Below are 16,426 nucleotides of genomic sequence, written 5' to 3'. Positions count from 1 at the left end.
TGTGTCAGACTCTTTGTGACTCTATGGACTGTAGCCCACCAGGTTCTTCTTTCCATGGGATTCTCCAGGCAAGAATACTGGAGTGGGTTGCCGTACCCTCCTTCAGGGTATCTTCCCAATCCAGGGATCGAACCCATGTCACTTACATCCACCTGCATTGGTAGGAGGGTTCTTTACTGCTAGTGTCACCTGGGAAGCCCTCCTTAGATCCCTACAGGTTGGCTAAAATTATGAGATGAACATATGTGTTCTTTTCCTCACTCTTCTGTCCACTTGCTACTGGGATGGCATTTGAGGGTATTCCCTATGGGGCCCTCATCTGGCTTTGGCCAGGCTCTCATGGTCATTTCAGGTAAGAGCCTTGACCCAGGTACCCTACGTTCTCAGCTCTCCCTGAAGATCAAGAAGTCTGGTCTCTGAGATCTCTGATCTCACCCTAGAGGGCACAATGCTCAGAAATGTGGGCCAAACTGATCACTCCTTTCCACCTGCTTGCCTTCCTACAATTTACTCTCAAGCATAAACTAATAGCTGGTGAACCACTTCACCTTTAAATCTCATTTTATTATATAAATTTACTGATAAGGTGAAAATTCCTACAGAACTACTTTGCAAAGTATTTGTAAAAATTACCATGTTAATCGCTCACCCACCTCTTGCAGGCAGCAGGGAAAACAGCAGCTGGTACACCGTAGTGGTCTTTCCAGAGTTATGACTTCTCGGCCCATATTATCAAGAATCCTCATGGTAAAAGGCCTAGAAGGCCCACAGCAATTTCGAGTACAGCAATCAGTATCCTCTGCTGCAAAGTAAATCCTCTGTCCAAGGCTGTTCTTAATTTCATATTTGTTATTAGTTTCAAAACCTATCAGGACTAAAAACATAAAAAGAGGGACTCATTATGTCTACAGCATTAAAAGAATAATCAGTCTATCCTAAGATGCTATAGTGTCTAGCTATACCATTTTTAGACGGTACTTCATTTAACACAGGAGGAATAAAAGGAAAGGTGTTTAGAAATGATCTAAATATAGAAAAAAATGAAGGGGATGGAGGAGAGGGTATTAGAGTACAGAGAAATTTGGAATTTCTATATGAGATACAAGGGCTTCTCAGGTGGCACAGAGGTAAAGTGCCTACCAACGCAGGAGAGCCAAGAGATGGGGGTTCAATCCCTGGGTCAGGAAGATCACCTGGAGCAGGAAATGGCACCCTACTGCAGTATTCTTGCTGGGAAAGTCCCATGGACAGAGGAACCCGGCAGGCTCCCGTCCCTGGGGTTGCACAGAGTGGCACACAGCTGAACAGCTGAGCACACATGTACACACTTGTCCACAGCCCTCTTTAACGTGAGTCATGGGATATTAGAAGTCATCAAAATATGGAGCAATTAAAACATATAGAGACAAAAATCAGCCTCTAATATTGGTGTGGATGGATTTAGATACAGACGTTCTTCACAAGTTTCGTCACCATGACCTCCCTTAGGTGTCTTTGCTATGACTTACGCAGACCCTGACTCTGCCTTTAAAAGAGCCACCCTTTACCTCAATATCCACCTGTCAAATATTTTACATAAAAAAGTTAAAGTAATCACTAAATGGAATCTATTACCTAAGTGCTTCTTAAGTAAATTAATCTCAAAATTCTTCAGCTTGTTTATCTGTAAAGTGAGATAAGTGAGCTTACATAATCTCTTTCTTTCTAGTTACATAAAAAAATGAAAACAAATAAAAGAATTCTATGGTTTTGTCTTCATTATCTCTTAAGTTTTGAACTGGGACACGTCTCAGGTGCTAAAAAATAAACTGAGTAATCTTTTCTTTATACTATTTATAATGGTAAAATATAAACTTGCAATTTAAGACAAAAATAAGAAAATTAGATACACTTTTTAAAAAACTGAAGAATTTATAATTATTAAATTTGAAATTTACTTTGTATTTCATGACTAATACATACATATTTTTTCAAATATATATAAAACTTATAAATCTGAAAATTATAAATGGAGTGCTATATAATGTACAGTGTCTGATTTTTTGGTTTTTATAATATCAAAAATAAACCCTAAAATGAATCATTAAAAAAATGAAAATTCAAATTATCATACTCCTTTCCAGAGAAAATATAGTATAAACAAACTAATAAAAATGAGAACATGATGAGACTCCCTGGTGGTCCAGTGGTTAAGACTACATTTCCAATTCAGGGGGTGTGGGTTCGATCCCTGGTTGGGTAACTTAGATCGCCCATACTGAGAGACATGACCAGACACTAAAAAATAAAACAAATAAAACTCCCCACAGAGAATTCCCTGGTGCTCTAGTTGTTAGGATCTCACGCTCCAACTGCCGAGGGCCTGGGTTCAATCCCTGGTCAGGGAACTGAGATCCCACAAGCTGGGCAGCAGGACCCCCCCGCCCAAAAAAAGAGAACATTAAATTTCTAACAGTGAACATCACAAGTAATTTAAGTGGAATAAACAGTTATATATTCTAACCAAATATTAACCATATTACTATAGTAGTACAATTCACTTTATTATTCCTATCAGTGGTAAAGAACTTTGCAGAGACGTGAAGAAAGATTTAATAGATATATTCTAAAATCCATTAGAGTTTTCACTGAATTGTCTATAAGGAAAATACGTTGGTTCATGAATTTACCCAGGTTCTCTTTCCCTGGCAGCAGTCCTAAAACATCTACTGGCTTTCTTAAGTTTACTTTGCACCTGAGGAGCCCTGGACCAAAGGAAACAACTGTAGGAGTCAGGCCCCATTCATAGGAACAGCAGTGATATTCTAGGAAGTCAGGTGTTTTGGCTGACTGGTCAGCACCCTTCAGTGCAGTGGCCCTGTGCCCAAGGTGATAATTCATAGCCCATGGAACCAAGGTTTTATAGGGTTCATCTGAACTCCCAAGAAAAACCATGAACAATAATGAGGTTTTCCAAAACATCCCCATCCATCCAAATTCAGTGTTCATTTACTTTGGAAATGTAGTAAGGTAACTGAACTACTGCTTGTGACTCTTCAACAATCTCAAGCTCATCACAAACTGCAGAAAGAAAAGTTAGAGGTTAGGGTGGGTTAGTGATAAAATCACTGAAGTGATTTCTAGAGAGAAGACTGAACAAAAGTAAGTTTTGATTGGTTTCCTCCCAAGTCATGGTCTGTATCATGAGGACAGATGTCCAGCTTAATGGTATTTTACCACTTGACTATTAATTTCAAAAAATGAGCTGCTGATAATCCTTATCAGGATTATCATTATCACAGAGATATTTTTAAAACCAAGTTTAATTTCAACATCATTGAAGGTGTTATATCTGTGTTTGATGATACGCTTTTATCTGCATAAATGTCCTCTCTTCCTAGAAATATGATAAATACAATGAATACATACCTTCCAGAAGTTCAATTTGCTGATGAATCAATAGCTGATCTATCTATTATAGTAAAAAAAAAAAAAAAAAAAAAAGAGCTGTAACCATGTTATTAAGCCAAACAAATTAACATCAGTGTTTGTATGTTTTAAAAGAACGTATATAATCAGTTATCAACATTTATCAATACTATCAATAGTTCATAACTGTTTATATCACTTCTAGGTATAAAACTAAAGTTAGTATATTTTTAACAACTACTGAAACGTGTTTATTTTTAATGTGGGCAAATTCAAGTCAAGCAAAATTGACTTACACTGGAATCCCTATAAGATTAGAAAAAAATGTTCCTTCCAGAAAGGGCCTAAGAAATATTAAGACCTTTTCATCCATTTAAAGAGCTTTTTTCTACAAATAAAAATATTTTTCTTTTTAAGTGTGCTTAATATCATTTGTAGTAGGTGATGACTTCCCCAAATATATTGTAAGGGCTTAATTTTTCTTTTAAAAAATACATACTTAGGGTATTTCTTAGAGAATTTAGGAACTACCAAATTCTTATATTATATGCTGCCCAAGTGCATTATGGGAAATTAAATTAGTGCAGAGTGCAATAGAGAGCTCATTTGCTGAAAACTAACTTACCAGATTTCTAATGGCAAACAAATACTAAACCTCATATTGCTGAGGTAAGCCATTATGCTGTACATTAAAACCCAGGAATGTTTTTTCCTTATTGGTAGCATTAATAAAATTGGGTCTTCCAAAGAACAAAAGCAACATAAAAATGTATTTTTCTAATTATTATAAAAGGTAGGTCATATCATACACAGATTATTAACTCCTTTCTTAGTACCACTTGTGGAAAACGAACACTAAATTGAGTTTGACGTTTCTTTCCAACTCCTGGGAAATTATTCAGTGTTGGGATTAAAGGGCACAGTTTTCAGAGCCAAGGTCCCGGAAGTAAAAATCTGTTCCTACTCCTGTGCATTTTGATGTTGAGCAAATTATGTAACTTCTCTGTACCTAAGTGTCTTCTTCTGTAAAATGGTGATAATTATAATGCTTACATATCACAGAATTTTTCATAAGAATTAAATGAATTAATGCATGTATTATACTTAGGAATAAAGCATGGAAAACAGTGCTTACTAAAGGTTTGCTACTGGTTGTTACTGCAGATTATATTCCAGATCATAGAACACACAATTTCCTAAGACATTTGCATTTTGCTGTAAAAGTAAACCTGACCTAGAAGAATTAGAGTAATTTGTTAGTAAAGTTGTTTACTGTTTCACACTTTTGTGAATTAGTTAATTGTTAATCTCATTAAGTAAACTGGGAGCACTGTTTTGTTTTTAATGAGTGTTTTAGGCATTGAATTACCTGAGTTAAATATTCCAGTCCTGGCGGGCAGTTTAATGGAGGTAGTGGTGCTGGCATCCACGGTACCTGTGTGGGCGCTCCTGGGTGACCAGTCACTGGCTGGTGTTGGACAGGAAAGCCGACTGGGCCAGGACTTGCATAGCCAGGTGGTGGCACCGCATAGCCAGCCTGGGGGCCAGGATAGCCAATATGTCCTGGAGGTCCTGAAATATGGACATGTGAAATAATTCGTAACTGCACAGAAAAATGCAAACCAAGTCTTTTAGGATCACCCCAGTTGTCTACAAACTACAATTTCTACTCAGAAATCCCGTAAGAAACAGGATTCTAAGATATTTTTAAATCTTAAGATATTTAAGATTCTTAGGATTCTAAGATATTTTTATCTTTCAGTGATTTTTCAATGAGATATCTGTGGTTTCATGTCCACTCCTATTTTGAGGATTTTAGGCTCTGTGTACAGAGTTGCCACACAGACTTACCCTTATCATTCAAAACTCAGAAGAAAATATGCCTGAAAACTAAGGAAGTAAAAGAAAGTCAACAACAATCTGGAGTCAGGTACATAAAACTTCTGAAACAGCTTCTTGAAAAAGAGGGATGGCATTGAGTAGAAAGCCCCAAATAGAGGCTCTGAGTCAGCATTTCTATGGCCAAACCACCTTGTGAAAAAATGATTCTAGAATTCTAACAAGTGACATTTCCAATATGTATAGCTCTCACAGTAGTTTTGTCCCTTCGTTGCATACTCGACAACATCTGGAGACCCTTCTGGCTGTTACAATTAGAGGGTAGAATTAGCATCAGGTGGGTGAAAGCCAGGGATGTTGCTAAATAGCCTAAAAGCACCAGAACAGTGCCCTGAAAAAAAAAGAATTATCCCTCTGAAAATATTATGGTGCCTTTGTTGAGAAACCCTCATAAAGAGGTAAATGCATGTCATTCCTTCCACTACTGTCAAGATACTCCCTTGGGTTAACAGTTTTGCCTGAAGTTTTAACCCATGGTATATTCCATTCCTAAAACCCTCCACATAGACAAAAAAAAAAAAAAAGTTTAATTATGATACTTACATTCCAAATTTAAATTTCACAATTTAGCAACTCTCTGGAAAATATAACTTGAGAATCAAGGAAGGTAAAAACTTCTAGCAGGCAAAATTGCCTCAAGTATTTATTAAGCACAGTCATGGAAGAAATTCAATAAGTATTTATTCTATTCCACATGAATTTGTGATTACAAATATGAAGCTTTGTAACTTTATAATTTAAATGAATAGTCCACAGAGGAACTGTTCCATAGGAATGGAATATAACTTCGAAGAAAATTGTGTCCTACAATATTTTAATAGTTGTTGGTTGTTTTCAGTTCCTGTGTCCAACTTTTTTGCAACCCCATGGACTGTACCAACCAAGCCCCTCTGTCCGTGGGGTTTCCCAGGCAGGAATACTTAGTGGATTGCCATTTCCTTCTCCAGGGGATCTTCTCAACCCAGAGATTGAACCCATATCATCTGCATTGTCAGGTGGTATCTTTACCATTGAGCCAGCCACCAGGGAAGCCTCACCCATTAGGTACTGTCTGTAACATTAACATATCTATTTTTAAACAGCACTGACTATAGTGCAAAGATCAAACCATAGGAAGCCAGTGAGGGAGAGATGTGAATTAATTGGTTACATTATTAGCATTATTAAATCTTCACAGGATTCTTTGAGAGAATAGTTATTTTCCAAATCAATGGATTAAATAGGCATATGGAATTACCTGAAATAATATTTGATTTACTTAAAGCCCAACTGATTTAATATATTACTAATATAATAGCAAATATTTGTCATTTATTAATTGTAAAGCATTGTGCTGGGTGTTTTACACATAGTCTCATTTAATCCTCAGACCACCTGAATTAGAAAATATTATGCCCATTTTATACACAAGAACTGAGGCTTGGAGGCACAGCAACTTGCTTAAAACCACTACACAGTGATTAAATATAGAAGCCAGAACTTGAAGCCTGATCCAGTCTCTCTATGCCTGTTTTTGCACTTGCATAATGGTGATAATTAATAGTATTTACCCTGTTAATATTGTCTGACAATTAAATGAGTTAATCCACAGTCGGCATGATTAGCTCTCAATTTTAATCCATCACTGTTGTTAGCATCATTATCATAAAAGACCTGTGCTACATGAGCCTTAGACTTGAGAAATAAAGTTGAGCTATTTTTCTCACAAGCTCGCCAGTCTGGTTAGAACCTAATTATGTACCATCTACTGTTATTTAGCCATGGGTGGATTAAAATATCCCCCAAGTGCTAATAATTCTCTAAACACCAACCATATAAAATTTTCAAGTAGCAGTTCTCAGCCCTGGCTGCACATTAGAATCACCTGGGAAATTAAAAAGTTACTAATCCCAGGGTGCCACAACCAGAGCTTCTGCTTCAATTTTCCTGGGATGGTGCCCCGGTACTAGGGTTTTCAACAGTTAACAAGTAATACTTAAGCCTAGGCACCTCTGAGAACTATTATCTTAGAACCTTGGCAGTCTTTCTACTTCACATTTTTTTAAACACAAACATCTGGAGGAGATCCAGGCTCCACTGAGAGGTTCCTGGCTAGACAGCTAAACAAGTCACTCAGCTCCAAGGAGATGTGCTTGCTCAGAGTAGAATACAAAATGCATAAACCCTTGTGGCCAAACTGGATCCCTTTTGATCCTAAGTCCTGGTCTCTCAAGATGTAGCCTGCCTACTTGCAAATGAACTCTGCCATCTGGTAAAGTTCTGGAAATGTTGATGACTGCGTTTGTCTAAACGAAAATCTCTGAAGCCTTCTAGGCAATGGTTCAAAAGAAATAATATATTCCTTGGTGTATGTAGTGATATGACTCAGTTACCTTTCTTAGAAAGGCAAGGCACAGTTGAGTATGTATATAAAAGTAAAGCTTTCACATTCTTGTGTTTCAAAATGAAAGTGAGAATTATCCCGGGTAGCTATGTTTCAGTTGAGTGAAGCTTCCATGCTTAAGCAGTCATCTCTTTTGCATGACAATCACCGAACACAATTAACTCCAGATAATAAATAACTCAGAAATACCCATAGACAAATCTCCTACATGTGATTGAATAACCATATTTTTCAGAACAAATGGAGAATGAATAAAATCTGTTACTTAATATGTGTATTTTGGTTTTTAATTTATGTGCAACCTTGTATTTCATTTACTGTCAACTCACTACTGTTTTTATTAACACTATATTTTTACTATCCTGTATAGAAAAAATATTTTAATGATCTTTATGAAAACATATAATCAAAGAAAAAATCAAGAACTACACTGTCAATTTCATTATTGCCCCTTTAATAAAAGACACTACTAAAATACACACAGAGATAGGCACACACATACAGACACACACACACACACACACATCCTTTGGGGAATGTCCATAACTGATAAATTTTTTTTTTTTTATTCTTTAAGCCAATGTTTACCTGGGAATGCTGCTGATGGATATTCAAGGGGATACTCACCTGTTAAATTTGTTCCTGGGTGTGGAGGATTCATTTGCACATCTGTAATTCAACAAAAGGTAAACATATATCTTCTTAAAAATATATATACATATCAGAAAAATGCATAGTTCTTAGATAATTTCATTTACATGCTTTCGTGTTGTATTGAAACCGTGTGGATTCTTCACTTAACAAAAGTGGTGCCTGTTATCAAAGGTAATTTGCAGTAGAATCCTGATTCAAATTCTCTTTGAATAAAATAGGCAGCTAAGTTACTGGTACTGAATTTCTATGTCTCAAAAAAGTCTGATGAGTGTTCTCTTCCATATTTTGATTTTGTTATGAGGAAAAAATAGATTGTTTTAAAACCACATATAGACTGGAGAAACAGATAAATGACACTAGTTGGATGTGGGTTTGGTAAGTAGAGACATTACTTTGCCAACAAAGGTCCGTCTAGTCAAGGCTATGGTTTTTCCTGTGGTCATGTATGGATGTGAGAGTTGGACTGTGAAGAAGGCTGAGCGCCAAAGAATTGATGCTTTTGAACTGTGGTGTTCGAGAAGACTCTTGAGAGTCCCTTGGACTGCAAGGAGATCCGACCAGTCCATTCTGAAGGAGATCAGCCCCAGGATTTCTTTGGAAGGAATGATGTTAAAGCTGAAACTCCAGTACTTTGGCCACCTCATGCGAAGAGTTGACTCATTGGAAAAGACTCTGATGCTGGGAGGGATTGGGGGCAGGAGGAGAAGGGGACGACGGAGGATGAAATGGCTGGATGACATCACTGACTCGATGGACGTGAGTTTCAGTGAACTCCAGGAGTTGGTGATGGACAGGGAGGCCTGGAGTGCTGCGATTCATGGGGTCGCAAAGAGTTGGACATGACTGAGCGACTGATCTAATCTGTTAATTGTTGCTTGAAGAATTATGTTTTAAATATTTACATGTACTTCAGTATTTAAATATCCTTTTAATACTTACTCTGGAACTATCCCATTAAGTTTATACCATAGGAAATTCCTAGTATTTGACTGATTTTGACTGACAAAAATCATAACTGAGTTAATTACAATAAACAAACATATTACATTTTGCTATATGCGAATCAGTGTGCTTTCAATAATCTCAATGTATGTACAAATTTTTCAGTTTCCTATTTCTTCATATCTGCATTTGTCTAGTCATTCCTTTAGCAACCACCTTGGCCAGAAAATAAGTATTTATTAGCATGTCATGTGTCAGCCCTCAGTTAGGTTCAATGGCTACACTGGCTCTGCCTTTATGGAATTTATGGTCTAGTAGACACTCGGCTAAAGTGTCTGCCTGCAATGTGGGAGACTCGGGTTCAATCCCTGGGTTGGGAAGATCTCCTGGAGAAGGAAATGGCAACCCACTCCAGTATTCTTGCCTGGAGAATCCCATGGACAGAGGAGCCTGGTAGGCTAGTCAACGGGGTCGCAAAGAGTTGGACACGACTGAGCGACTTCACTTTCACTTTCAGACACTCCGTTTATGCAATGTTCTCCTTTCTTTCCTATGGCTTATTAACTGTAAATTCAAAATAGTTTGTTTTTGAATAATGGGAACATAGCATGAATGTAGAATAAAAAGTTGACCAGACTTTCAATCTGACACATTTCCTGTATATTTCTCTATCATGTGCCTTGAAAGACCACTCAAGTCATATGATATCACAGGAAGACTGGGTTATGCCCTACTCCTACCCTCTTTTTTTTTTTCCCATTATTGGCTTTATAATAACTTCAGCTGAATGGAGTCCATGGATACTGTGCAAATTCAGGCAACAGAAAATCCTCTACTTGAGTTAGGGCTTTTCCCCATATGGACCACAGCATACCCCAAATTATTACACATCACTGCAATATCACAAGTCATTCTGTCATAACCATCTCTTCTTTGCTTGTCTTGGCTTCAGGTGAGTGGGCCAGCTCCAGTTCTCTAGCTCCTCAGGCTCTGCCCACAGCCCCCTCACAGAGTAAGACTCAACAGATCTCAAGGAAACACACTACAAGTGTGACTTCGAGACCCATCCTTAAATGGTATGTCACATTTTGGCACTTCTTACCAGGTACCGCTGTTTGAACAACAGTAAATACACACACAAATCAAGGAGCTGACAGAGTCAAGAAATTAGGAGGCTCTGATCTCTGGGGTTTCAGTATCAGAGCAACAATCCCAGTTTCAGGAATTCCAGGGGGGAGTTATACAAAGAAAAACAATAAGTGAATGGGCAAGTGCTCAAGTAGATCAAAGAACAAATGAATTATGGATGTATTTCTGCATTTGTGCAATGTAACTTAGAATAACTTAAAAAATCATAGGACTTTCATATTGTCAACAAGTTATTTTATTGTTATTTCTCTGTATCAGTGTATATATATATATATATATATATATATATATATATATATACACACACACATACATATACATTCTACTTATGTACATGTATACACACAAATTCATACATTTGTATATATGAAGCTGAAGAGTTAAAAGGTAATTATGACCATGACCCAATCAATTATTTAAGTGACTTGAAGCATCTTAAAGCTTACAGCAAAGAAAATAGCTTAATTTTATATGAATTTACATTCTGAAAGTTTTTAGTATTGTTAATTAAATTAATATAGCATATATTAAGAAAAATCATGAAACTTTGTGAAAGAAAGTCAAGGTTTCTGGCCCTAAAGAGGATCTGATATATGTAGCAAGGCTGGCATTGTGGTAGAGATAAACATCTCTTTGGTTATCTAAGTAAAGATAGAGAATAGAGATCCTTCTGAAGACAGGATTTTTTTTCCCAATTTGATTTTTTTTCTCTTCAGAAACTTAGATTTTTTGAAAGACAAAGTCTTTTATTACATGTTTGGCCAATACTCATCTTAGAATTTTCTTGAGGAAATAAAAAAGCCAGAAAATAAAGACATATTTATTTAAACCTATTCAAATGTGTATTTTATGAGATATATATTGGGGATGTACCTGAGCATTTTATTACAATGCCCTGGCATATTAAGTCCATTGTTTATTAAATAATATGACTTGAATAGTCTTTTTTTTTGTATATAAAATGTACAAAGAAAAGGGAAACCTGATTCAGATGAAGTGTAATATTAAATTATATATTTTCCAGTAAACCTAAGATTTCATTTTTTTTAAGCCTAAAATTTCATAGGTTTATCTAAGGCTTTTTTATTTTTAAAGGGAAAGTTAGTGGTAGTGGATATTTGTGTACATCTTCTCTATAGTCAAAACACTGCCCCAGACTGAGGGTTCTGGAACATAAACAACACAAATCAAATTCTATTCTTTCAGAAACTGAATAAAACATTTTGACAAGTAATACATTAACAAGAGATTTAATATTATAGGAGGAAAATAAACAGATTACTTACTTTGCTTGTCCATGATTTAAACAGTTCTGAAAAAGAAGACCTGATATAAATATATAGGTCAAATATATGTAAAAGGATACCCGGAAACTATGTACACACAAGATACTCCTCTATTTATCTAACCATTGAGAATCTGGTCATTTGAACCCTTCGGTCTTGACTTTGTTTCCCACTGCTGTGTTTCTGAGTAGGATTTTAGAAATTGTGGGTCAGTCCAGGATGGTGAACGATTTCTAAAAATCTTGGGAGGAGAGGGTCCAAAGAGGAAGGAAGACAGAAAAGAAACACTGTGAGCCCAAGGCCCTCCAGTTAAAAACTTGAGCCTTCCAATCTACACAACCTACAGGGAGCATGTAATCCAGGACCGAGCCACAGTGCTGGGCTCCAGCTGTGGTCCACCATGAAAGGGAGAAAGGTTAGCTATCGGGTCACACTATTGCAGATATCTCTGGAAATCCCAGGCCCTGAGGATATTTTCTGCCCAGCTTGAATAGCAAATTTGAGAAGGCCTGGCCCCCTGTTTGTATATCAATTAATGATTTTTAGCCTAAAAACGTACACCCAGAGGTTGTAGAAGCTGTTTTTGTCTTCTAGTGACTTGATCCATCCTAGTTTTTCCCACTATTACCTAGTCACTACTTTTTCCACCTCTCTACCTTAAATCCCAATCCCGGTATGCATGTTAATTATAATTAACACCTTAGGCAAAAACTTGCTACTTGACTGTTTTCTCTGGGACCTGCACACTAATATGAATCAGCTCAGCCCTTTCCAGGCCCTCTCCAGTCTTTGCTGCCCCTTTAATAACTCCAACTACTGTGTTACCCTAAATGATAAGTAAAAGCCAACTGATCCTTCCATATCCTTAACTAAAATCTGGTGTTCCCGAGAAGAAACCGCATCCTTCCTCTCTTCCAAATTATTGATTTGTCATTGCCTGTCATAAGCGTAAATTTTAATAATACAGCAAAGCTCTTAAATATATTCCAATTATAGTCACCTCTTAATTATATATACTCAAGAAGTTCAGTAATGGGTTTTCTTAGCTTTGGAAAAGTTAAAAAAATATGTTTCTTGTTGTAGTGTTGATTTTTTGGATTTTTTTAGAACAATAATAACTCCTGTTAGCATTAACTGGTCAGAAACCAAGTGCTATGGACCTCCTCAGGCCAAAAGAACAAAAAAATAACATCTTATGCTTTTCTGCAGTTATTCTAGAACAGTGAACAATAAACTAAAAAACACAAGTACCAACGTATGCCAAAAATTTTCAAAGGCCATATTAGTGTTTTATGTTCTATCACATGAACTAAAAAAGAAGACTAAATTCTTATATACAATAAGCCATGATTACTTTTGTCAACATTCATTTCTGTGATCAAAGAGTGTATATTGAAATTCATACTCATTATCTTCAAATGTACTAAGAGTTCCTTAACATATACAAAAATTTAAAACCTAATACATTCTGGAGTAGAAATGGGTAGTATCCCTTAGTTAACACACTAGTCTAAACAGCTCAAGTTTTTACTTTACCACTGTTTCTCATAGGATCACTTTATAAGTATGATTAGTCTTTAAAAAATGTTTTATGGCTCTTTAATCAACTAAGTAATTTTAAGGAAGTATTGTTTCAGTCATTCTTCCCTTTCCTAAAGGGCCAGAAGGAAACTCAGTTCAAGGAAAAATCTCAAATAATACCTGGAGATATTATTTTTAGAATTAAATAATTTATTTTTATGAGAAAATCACTAAATTAGTAAAAAAAAAAATTCATTGTTTCTGGAGGGCAAGTCTATCCATTTGAAATGGAAAAAATTGTTTTAATTTACAGTGTATTTCTTATCATTTTGTTGTTTGATCCTGGGAAATCCAGTGTCATCAGAAATAAAGAATGTGCTACAAAGAGAGGAAATTTATACACAAATGCTGTGCATCACATTAGGAATAGGTGGAGGCTCTTAAATAACAGAGAAATAAGTTCCCAAATCCTTGCTAAATGGGTACTAACTGTGAATATAAGGGTGTTTACCTTTCATGAAGCCAGAGATAATTCCCTCCTTACACAGAAATCCAAGGAAGGGAAACTAAATAGACTCAGAGCTAATTTGCTCATACTTACATTTTCCCTTCCTACCAGGTCACATTTGGGCTTCCCTGGTGGCTCAGATGGTAAAGCGTCTGTCTGCAATGCAGGAGACCCGGGTTCGGTCCCTGGGTTGGGAAGATCCCCTGGAGAAGGAAATGGCAGCCCACTCCAGCATTCTTGCCTGGAAAATCCCATGGACAGCGGAGCCTGGTAGGCTACCGTCCATGGGGTCGCAAAGAGTGGGACACGACTGAGTGACTTTACTTTCACTTTCACCAGGTCACATTACTCTGAGTCTTAACCTATAGCTTTGTGAGGATGAATATCTGTTGGTAAAACGACAGAACAAAATCTGGGTCCTCAATTTTCTGTAGGTTTTAGAATTTTCACAATTTCATAATATCTCAAGCAGGAAAAATGGTATATCATAAGCTCTGGTATAAAATGTGAAGTAACAGTGGAACCTGTACATGTGCCAGGTACAACAACGTACTTGTGGACTAAAGACATCCCCCATGTTCATCCCTGTCTGGTCTCCTTTGCTGTTTCAAGGTAAAACGACAGACTTAATGGGTCTATTACAAGATATAAATAACATCACTCAGTTTTAGAAATGACTGGGCTGTGTCCTGGAATAATTAATTAGTTACTTAATTCAATATAACTTTTAAATCATGTCTTCCACTGCTCCTAGTAAGAAACAAATCACAGAAAGACTTCCAAGAAAATCATATTTATCTTGTAGTAGTAGAAAAAGATCTCTAATGAAATCATATTATATACTGTACCACTGGAATCATAACTGCTTCAGGACAAATACAGAACTTCAAATTATAATTGGATTACTACACACTCCTAACCTGTTCAATGAGAGCATCTGAGAAAATTAAAGCATCATATACTATACACATATAAGCATATCTCTGTCAGATTTAGTCTATCAGACCTATTCTATTGATGCTCTGGGATATTAATCATAAACTTCTACCAGGGAGAAGGAGAAATAGTGCAGGTCATATACAGTTATGTTCCCACAATTCATATTCCAGGAAACCCTTTGACCCATCTCTTGGGGTTCTGAAGTTTTTATCTTATTGTGTCAAGAAATATTAAAATATAACCTGCAATTCAAAGGGTAAATATCCCTAACTTTTGAAAGATTCTGAAACTACTATGCCTATAAACTAGGTATTAACTAGATTTGGATTACTTATCCAAATCTACTTCTTAATTGCCTAAAACCAAGCCAGTTGACATTTTTCTCCAAGTCCCAGGATGGGAATATGTGTTATTATTTTAGGAAAACATTACTGTTCTAAGCACAATCCCAGAATTCTATATCCTTAACTTCCTATGAATAAGTGAAAATCAGGTACTAGACTAAGGGAGAGGCAAGGAATTACACAGAGGTAGTGGAGAACTCAGTACTTGCTGAGGTAAGTCACAAATCAAGCAATTTCCATGTTGCTCAGCTATGTTTGCAGGTAAAATTTACACATTTAAAAGGTTAACATCTAAAGGGAAAGCATTTCATTTGTTGAACTGTAGTTTTAGTAAAGGGCAAATGGAGCAAACACAGATGGGTTGGTTCACACAAATAGGTAGCCAAGATGTTGGTGTGGATTTGAGTACATCAGAACATGCGCATCCAAGATGGCACAGAGTGGGATGGCTGAGGCTATTATCAACGCAAGGAACCTGATGAGAAGGAGTCTATCTATAAAATGTGTTTTGTTTTTTAATCACTAAGTCATGTCCGATTCCTTTGCAGCCCCACGTACTGCAACCTGCCGGGCTCCTCTGTCCATGGGATTTCCAGGCAAGAATCCTGGAGTGGGTTGCCATTTCCTTCTTCAGGGGATCTTCCCAACTCAGGGATCAAATCTGCATCCCCTGCATTTAGCTGGCAGATTCTTTACCACTGAGCCACCAGGGAAGAACCCTATCTATAAAATACCACTGCGGTATTTTAGATTCAAGAAATGAAAACAAATATACTTAGAACCACATTGGAATAGCATTTAACAGTAAACCTTGAAGAAAATCATAGGCATTACATCAATTGGTGCCATCTGACAGGTGGTCAAGTGTCCTACAAAACAACTAAACCAAAGAGACCAAAGACACATAAACTAATCTTTATGTTAGTTATCCTAGTTTGGTTGCTTTATTACTCCTGAAAAACCTTTCCCTGGCAACTTATAGCTCCCTCACAAATTTGTTTTGTTTCCTTTCCTCCTTATAAATGAGGAAACAAAGTCCGGAAAGATTATAAATGAGGAAACTAAGCCCAGATATGCCGGAAGCCACCACGGGAGATCCCACCCATGACAAAGGTCATGCGGAGAGAATCTGACAGGCAAAGGCGGATCAGGCCTCAAGGGACCCCCTGAATCTGCTCGAGCATCTACCCCAAAACTAGAATCTGTCTGTCTTACTATTTTGTGCCTTTCACCAATTCTTCTGTCATTAACAGGGGGCTATCCCCAACCACCTTTCTCTGGAAAAAGTCAACTTAGGGCTTTAATTAATAAGTCTCCTGGGCATGAAAGGAATATTTCTATTTTCACCCTTCTGTTGGCATTATAGCTTGCCTGACAGGTTTATCCATACTCT

The 16,426-nt window shown here is 36.8% G+C and overlaps 1 protein-coding gene across 8 annotated transcripts in view; it reads right to left on the bottom strand.

Annotated features, from left to right (window-relative positions):
- The window catches only part of LOC102389096 (phospholipid scramblase 2), a 28,128-nt gene that overhangs the window by 7,896 nt on the left and 3,806 nt on the right, over positions 1–16,426 (bottom strand). For 3 of the 8 annotated variants that reach the window (XM_045166325.1, XM_045166322.1, XM_045166326.1), the window contains exons 2-6: positions 11,722–11,747; positions 8,318–8,359; positions 4,778–4,980; positions 3,409–3,451; positions 654–874 (exon numbers count right to left, since the gene is read on the bottom strand). In XM_045166325.1, the coding sequence (XP_045022260.1) occupies positions 654–874; positions 3,409–3,451; positions 4,778–4,980; positions 8,318–8,359; positions 11,722–11,734 (522 nt within the window). In that variant the 5' untranslated portion in view covers positions 11,735–11,747. Of the gene's footprint in view, positions 1–653; positions 875–3,408; positions 3,452–4,777; positions 4,981–8,317; positions 8,360–11,721; positions 11,762–13,843; positions 13,863–16,426 lie in introns of those variants that run through there. The other 5 variants (XM_045166329.1, XM_045166332.1, XM_045166331.1 and 2 more) reach the window with 3 other exon arrangements.

Source organism: Bubalus bubalis, chromosome 1 (assembly GCF_019923935.1).
Source record: "Bubalus bubalis isolate 160015118507 breed Murrah chromosome 1, NDDB_SH_1, whole genome shotgun sequence".
Taxonomy (NCBI): Eukaryota; Metazoa; Chordata; class Mammalia; order Artiodactyla; family Bovidae; genus Bubalus; species Bubalus bubalis.
Note: the sequence above shows the minus strand (reverse complement) of the source record. Positions and strands in the feature narration are given on the sequence as shown.